Here is a 7,771-nt window from a genome sequence, read left to right on the forward strand (position 1 = left end):
TCATTTTTGTAAAACACTACTAGAAAAACTGCTTAGCGTCCGCCATAGGCCCACGCTTATAGACCAAACGTCGACGCTAATATTAATTTAGTGTCAGTGTCGAGTTTAGGAGCTAAATACATTACGTCGGTCCAATATTCACCGACGCGACTATAGCGACGGTACGATCTACTCTACACCGACGCTATTAATAAAATATAGTTTATATCGGTTTATTTGTGATTTGAAAAAATCTATTGCGTCGGACAGACCGACGCTACGGTCAAGTAATAAAAGTGCAAAATCAAATAAAAGACACTTTTTAATAATATAGCGGCGTCAGTTAGGCCGACGCAACAGCCAACAATTGAAAAATGAACTTAGAACATATCAAATCAATGTAGTTAAATATCCACCACAAACATGATATAATTGATAATGCATAAAAAATACTTTAAGAAATGCATAATTATTTCACCAGGTTCCATTATGCTTCATTATTATATACTTATACCATAAATCCAAGATAGACATCAAACAGAGAAAGAGGGACTATATCTCAGTTAAACATTGCAATGTCAGGTTTTGATATGCTGGAATTGGGAAAAACTTCAGTAATGTCTTGAACTGTGATTAACACAATACCATATGATATCAGATTTTTCCCATGACAGTGTAAAACTGAATTAAACAGACACAAATAACACTAATAATTTATATCAGTTCTTATGATCAGTTTTCAAAATCACCAACGACAAGTGATCATGAAAATAACAATTAGCCAATATTTAGAGGATAACATTACTATTACATAAAAAAAGATATAGAAAGAATAACACTAAACCACATCATAACTCAAACAATAACTCTTCCATGCATTATTCCTCTACCTTTATTCAAAGTGTATCTTTCATTTTTCCCTCATTGTTCTACTTCTCAAATCAAATAAAAATACAAAGTACTCCATAACCTTTTAACTAGCCTATCTAAGTCGAGAAGTAAAAAAGTTATACATCTTTTCATGATTAGTTTTAATATGCATTTTTAGAGTTCATATTAAACAAGCCAAATAAGTATAGAGTAAGTTAATCTTTGAATTTTTGCTGATAATTGCTAACTTCATGAACAAGTATAGAGTACTTATAAAGGAAAAAAGAAAAACTTTCAAAACGTAACAGTATCTCATGCCTATGCAAAAGGATCCATGGAGATTGGAAGAAATGCCATCAAATAAAACTAGGTAAATTTAACTGTCATTTATACATGAAGTGTTCCAACATACTCATCCTCCAATTGAATCAAATCAATGCTCAATGACAGATAAATCAGAAATCAGAAGTCAGAACTCAGAACTCAGAAGCAAACACAGAAACTGTAAAGTAATAAAACCGATACCTTGGACACGTCCACAACAATGTACATGTATTGTATCAAACCCTTCTGTATAAGCTCTCTCCCAGGCTTCAAGGCCATCACCATTAGCTTCATCTTCGTCATCATCTTCTACTACAACTCCATTAAGTGGTCTTCTAGCAATGTTATTCATGATTTCTACTCCATTAGGTAATTAAGTCCTTCTCCATAAAATTGGGCAATTTGAATTCCATGCTCCTCTCCATAAAATAGTATTAAGTTCCTTCATAAAAGTAGATTTCTACTCTTCCTTTCCTAACTCATCACCATCAAAAGAATGATTAAAGATTCAACATCATAATGAGACCTTTCATCACCAAGAAGACCAAAGCAAAAAAATTGATAGTAGTAAAATGAAAACCTTCACAGGAAATAAAATATTGCAAAACCAAAACAAAAACTCACACTAACCTGCATTTTATCTTGTAATGAAAAATTAACACAAACCAATTAGATGTTTTAATACCATTATGACCTCACATATCATGAACAGAGTCCAACAGAGAAACAAACAAGCCACAAATTCCAAAACAACAATCAATTAGTCCATTCTCACAACACATTCAGTTATCACTTAACCACCGATCATATAGTTAACTAAAAGGTTAAAAACCTCAATAATTTCAAGTAGACCATTCATTCATATTTCATCAACACCCTACAATAAACAAATATAATAATAAAGCAAATGCAAAATGTTGCAACAATCAAAAAGGGGTAATGTGAAAGTAAATTGCCTCCTTCATATGATTTTTCCTTGCTTTAACATATGCATAGAGAAACCTAGGCAATCGATCAAACTCAGCAACCTCAATTATTGATTGGCCAATACATTGATTTGTTATGGGAGAATTGACTAGCAATCGGTCACTTGCTTTATAGAACGCCTAGATGTGCAGGTCTTTGTGAGGAATGACTCTCCTTCTACTAACTACTTTCAATAAAATAGCTCCAAAATTGAATATGTCAATGTTTATATGATCATGATCCATTAAGCAGCAGGTTATTTGATAAAAGATAAGAAAATGATTTTGTACAAAAATCCTAAAATCCCTTTTACAAAAACCTTTAACAAATAACAATAGAGAACTAACCAATGATGGAGAAAGGAGAAAGGAGAATCGTGGTTAGCGTTACACACGATGAAAAACCGGAGATGGTGGAGATTGACAATGCGGTGGCCGAGAGAAGAAATAAATGAGTCGTAGTGAGGGAGGGAGTTGCGGTGAGGAAGAATTGAATGAGGGTTTTTTATTGGAATTAATAAAATAATCTAATGAATGCTATATCGTAGATATCGCCGACGCTAAACCGACTCAGTTGCGTCGATATCGGTTGTCGACGCTAATTTTGGAGGCTAAATCAAAAATTTCTAATAGTGAAATTCATAATTTTATGTTTTTATTTTGTATTTAGAAAGTGTCTCATTTAAAAAAAAAAATAAAATTTGAAGTGTATTTTAAATCAATTAAAAAAAGTTATTACATGACATTAATAATTTTTAAATTTTAGAAAATTTTCTTTTAAGTCCCAACACTTGTATTGTATTGATACTGCTGATGATATATGGGCCTAATATTATATGATGCTTTGTTTTTTTGCTTTTTTTAAGAAAAGTCCTTGCTCCTTTTAGAAAAGTCCTTGTTACTCGAACTTACAAGTACTAAATAATTACCTTGTAGCGTCAGAGAAAATAGGTTGCTGTTCCAAGAAGAAAAAAAAGCTATTTAGTGTAGTTATTCAATTTAATTTTTTAAATCAATCAAAAACTATTTTCTTCTAACTTAATTCATCAAATTGATATATTTCTTACTGTTATTGTACGTTGAAATTCATCTTGCTACTAACTCCAATAAACAAATTTACAAATCACATATTAACACCTCACCTTGCTAATTCCCGATTGTTTATAGCCAAAAGTCCATAACCTTGCCACTTCTCCATTCAACATCAAACACTTTATATTATTACTGAAAAAAAATTCAAAAATTTATAGATATAAATTAATTTTACACTGACAATTATTTACATAATGCTAAACTCTATTATTGTATTAGCAAAGAAATGAAAAAGATATATAGAGAAAGACAGGACCTATCAAGAAGAAAGGAATTGTTCCATATAATTATATTACAATATCCTCATTTTAATACCAAACTTATGAGTTATTATTGCAGGATTAATTGGTTTTGTATGGTCCAATTTCCTCATCTTGCTTCCTCTTTGGCAGCGTCAAGGAAGACATGGCTTTAGCCGAAGCCACTTTGCTCACTAGTACTTTCCACCTTGCATCACCTAATTCCTTGTTCTCTTTCTCTATAATTTTTAATTGAATTTGTCTGCATTCACATTTTCGTAAAAAAAAATAGCCACGTTAACCAAGACCCTTAAATAAAAACTACTACTAATATGTACAAGAAGTAAGAAAAAATATAATTAGTCCATCACTGACTCATTGTAAGATTAAAAGAAATATGAAGACAACGACAATTGAGTTAATTTGGTTCACAAAGAAATTATGGAAGTTAAATTAGATGATGACTTGGACATTGAAGTCTACTGAATTGAACATGATAACCACTAATTAAAATAATAATTAACTTGATGTATAGGTTTAATTAGTAATTCGTAGAGTAAATAAAGACCTGCTTGTTTGTTCCGTTTGCCAGCTTTCATTTATAATTGATTAAATTAAATTGAAAGAAAGTTGTCAATTACTACTACGCCAATTCTATTTGTTGTGGCTTTTGTCACTGCCACAATCACTATCCACGGATACAAACACGTTTGCCATGCATGCTCGTGACGTGGAAGGTAGATCCCATTACTCTATATATATATATATACAAGCACTCTACGAATTAAATTGGTGCCTTTGGTTTCTTACCCTTGTTAGTATATGGCCCTTTTTAAATTAAAAATAGTTATATATCATGTTACTATTTAGCTACCTAAAATACTAGATTGAAGAAAATTTATATATGTATGTGATTTAAAATGAAATTTGGTTTAAAATTAAATGAATTAAATACATTAATAATAAATTTTTCTTATATTTGGTCAGAGAAGAATACAAGCATTTTTTCAGTTATAATAATAAATGAGTACATGAAATATCGGGGAATTTTTTAAGCTAGTTTTGTTTTGGTTTTGAATGGTCAAACCGGTTTAGTTGATCCCAATAATATTTTTATTCCTTACCCAACCACAAAGTCAAGTCAAGACACACATAAGGACATTATCATTTAATTACGAAAATCGAATAGCAAATTACCCACAAATGCAATAATACCACATAACACGGATACTAAAATAATAGAAAATATCAGTCAAAATAAGAACAATTTTAGATATTGTACTCCACTTTTTTCCGGGCTTGCTGTTTTAAGACATCTTATTTAGTTACTTTTGTAAGTAGCTTCTCATACATATATTTATTATTATGATGAAACATGTGATCAGTTTGTCAAAAAAAATGTGATAAGCGATAATATAATACTTCATTCAAAATAATGAAAAAATAAATTTTAACTTTTTTTATATCTAATCCAATTAATTAATTTATATTTAATTATATTTTATTCTAGAGATACTATAATAAATTTTATATGAAAAAGTTTTAGGGAGATTAATTTGAATTTCACCTGCAAAGAGGGACCTTGCAAGAATCTTGGTGAAGGCAAATGGAAGAGTGAAGTCTAAAGAGTTGCCACATCCGCTTACAACGCAAGCACCCTCCCTTTAGATTCCTCTTACACGTGGCAAAGTGTCTTATCAAAACCTGCAAACCTTCGCACGTGGAGAATTTTGAACACGGCCTCTTCCTCTGTTTCTTCACATCGTATGGCGCTACATTTGTGCATCCTTCTGTACATATATGTTCCAAACATTCCATTGCTTCACTCAGTTGCACATAAAGCTTCTGTTCCTCCCTCTGTCTCTTCGCTCTCTTCTTCCTCTGTTTCATCCAAATCACTTAATAACAATTCTAATTAAATTCAATTATTAGTTTATTACTAATCATTAATTACCGATTTGTGTTCGTTTATGAAGCGGAGAATGTCGAATTCGAGCCAAGGGTCATTGTTCTGCAAGAATTTCCAACCCTCTGTTTCTTCCACCGCTTTGAAATTATTAGTTATTAGCTTTACGCATTTGAGGTAAAGATCCGGTGCATCGCAGAGTTTCGCTAATTGCAACACGTCCACCACGTTATCTGTGGTCGCGCGTTGGGACAATCCAACGACGCACATCTGCTTTAGGCGTATCACGGAGTACACGTGCGACAATACGAGAAGGTGTAATCCGTAATTTTCCATATCCTCCTCGCTGCACCTGCGCGTACACGATTGATCCTCAGGGTTATTACCGTCTTTTCGCAAATGGAGAAGCAAAAATAATAATAAACTGTTTTACTACTGACCTGGAGGTGTAGAGAAAGCGCAAGAAGGCAGTGACGGCGTCGTATGGAACGCCGTTAATTTTAACGATTCTGTTGGACGTTACCATGTTTTCTAGAATGGGGGACGCTGAAGCCTTTAGTGAAAGGGAAAAAGAAATATTTAGAAATTAATTGAGCAACATAAGATATAGTAATTGGAAATGAATGAAGGAAAATAAAAAAAGTGTTACCAAAATGGTTGCGTGCACTGGAATTCGTTTTCCTCTGGGAGTGTGAAGAAAAAGGTCGGGTTCATGGGGGAAGAAATCAGTGGCGTGAAATTGGGTGGAGGGGTTATTGGGAGAAAAGAGAGTACCCATGGGTTAATTTAATCGGTTGAGTTGATTATATAAATTTTAATGAAGTGATATTTAAGGTAGGAGGGGGAAGGGAAGAGGCAAGTGTGTGTGTCTGAAAAGAAGAAGGAGAAGAAAAAGCGTTATATAAAAGGATGGATGATGAAGCAAGGATTACGTGGAAAGCTGAGAAGGCGGTTTATGTTACCGCGATTTGTCCCAAACAGGTTTTGTGAATATTTTAATACGTGGATATTCATTCATTATTCAACAAGGATGCATAAAAATTATAAGATTTAAATACAATTTTAAATCTACTACTTTATTTAAAATCAACTTTTAATATGTGTTTTATCTTATTTTATATATTAATAACATATTTTTGTCATACATTTAAAAAAAAATTATCAATAACAAATATATATAATGTATTTTTTTACATATGTCGTATATTTATTATGTGAATATTTTTAATATTTATTAGTAATAAATATTTATATTTTCACCAGAGTTAAGTTTTTGTTCTATGTTATTTATTTATTTATATTTATCTGTGAGAAATATATTTTTCGTATTTTATGATAAATATTTATCTTATATTTTTTTTAAAATTTATCAGTGATAAATATATATCATATATTTTTGTGTGTATCAGTTATATATATTTGTCTCATTCTTTAAATATTTTTTAGTGATATATATTTATTCATGATAAATATTTATTTTGTATTATTTTATGTACCAATGCTAAATACTAGTCACGTGTTTTTAAAATTTATCTATTTTATTTATTTATTAGTAATAAGTGTTTATCTTGTAATTTGTTTTAAATTTATAAGTGACAATTATGTGTTACATATATTTTTTTTATGTATAAATGACAAATATTTTTTCAGTGTTGTTTTATGTTCATCTGTGGTAAATATTTTTCTCATATTCTTTTTATATTTATCGATGTTAAATATATGTTATGTATTATTTTTATGTATCAATAACATATATTTATTATGTGTTTTTATATTTATCAGTAGTAAATATTTATTCTATATTTTTATTTTATATTTATTATTGACAAATGTTTATATCGTATTTTATATATACATCTATGACAAATGTTTGCCTCGAATGTTTTTTAATTTTTATCGTTGACAATTGTTTATATCATGTTTTATTATATTTTTCAATGATAAATGTTTATTTCATAATTTTTTTAAAAAATTTATCAATAAAAACTATGTGTCATGCATTTTTAAAGTATCAATAACAAATATTTATTTGATTTTTTTTTTATGTTTATTGTTGATAAATATTTTTATCGTATTTTTTTATAATATTTATCGGTGACAAATATGTTTCATGTATTTTATATGTATCTAATATCTATATGTATAATGTATTTTTTTTAACTATCAATAACATATACTTTTCGGTGATAAATATTTATCCCGTATTTATTTTTAAATTTAACGGTGATAAATATTCATCTTATTTTTATATATACACGTATGTGAAAAATATTTGTCTTGTGTTGTTTTTATTCATCAAAGACAAATTTTTGTTCCAAGTTTTTTATATTTGTTGATTATAAATATGTTTCCCATGTTTTTTAATATTTATCAGTGATAGATTTATGTCTCGTGAT

At 29.8% G+C, this 7,771-nt stretch overlaps 1 protein-coding gene across 5 annotated transcripts; it reads right to left on the reverse strand.

Moving 5' to 3' along the window:
• Positions 1 to 231: 231 nt before the first annotated feature.
• LOC101498955 (BTB/POZ and TAZ domain-containing protein 1-like) lies at positions 232 to 6,296 on the reverse strand. 5 transcript variants are annotated; one of them, XR_012162995.1, is made up of 8 exons: positions 6,025 to 6,296; positions 5,816 to 5,928; positions 5,424 to 5,727; positions 5,037 to 5,350; positions 3,487 to 3,731; positions 3,281 to 3,362; positions 1,375 to 3,093; positions 232 to 606 (listed from the first exon to the last, which is right to left on the reverse strand). XR_012162995.1 is itself a non-coding variant. In XM_073368271.1 (5 exons), exons 1-5 carry the CDS (start codon positions 6,151 to 6,153, stop codon positions 3,572 to 3,574), a joined length of 1,020 nt encoding a protein of 339 aa, XP_073224372.1. In that variant the 5' UTR covers positions 6,154 to 6,296; the 3' UTR covers positions 3,364 to 3,571. The 5 variants fall into 5 exon arrangements, 1 of the variants encoding a protein (XP_073224372.1); XR_012162993.1 differs by lacking the exon at positions 232 to 606 and having other exon boundaries at positions 667 to 1,647; positions 2,487 to 3,093; XR_012162992.1 differs by lacking the exon at positions 232 to 606 and having other exon boundaries at positions 663 to 3,093.
• Positions 6,297 to 7,771: the final 1,475 nt, after the last annotated feature.

This window comes from Cicer arietinum, chromosome 5 (genome assembly GCF_000331145.2).
Source record: "Cicer arietinum cultivar CDC Frontier isolate Library 1 chromosome 5, Cicar.CDCFrontier_v2.0, whole genome shotgun sequence".
Classification (NCBI taxonomy): Eukaryota; Viridiplantae; Streptophyta; class Magnoliopsida; order Fabales; family Fabaceae; genus Cicer; species Cicer arietinum.

Coding starts and splice junctions, on each gene's coding strand:
- LOC101498955 (XM_073368271.1), bottom strand. CDS start 6,153: ATGGGTACTCTCTTTTCTCCCAATAACCCCTCCACCCAATTTCACGCC. Junction 5,728..5,815: donor CGCTTTCTCTACACCTCCAG/GTCAGTAGTAAA, acceptor GTGTACGCGCAG/GTGCAGCGAGGAGGATATGG. Junction 3,732..5,036: donor TGCAAGGTCCCTCTTTGCAG/GTGAAATTCAAA, acceptor ATGTGAATGCAG/ACAAATTCAATTAAAAATTA.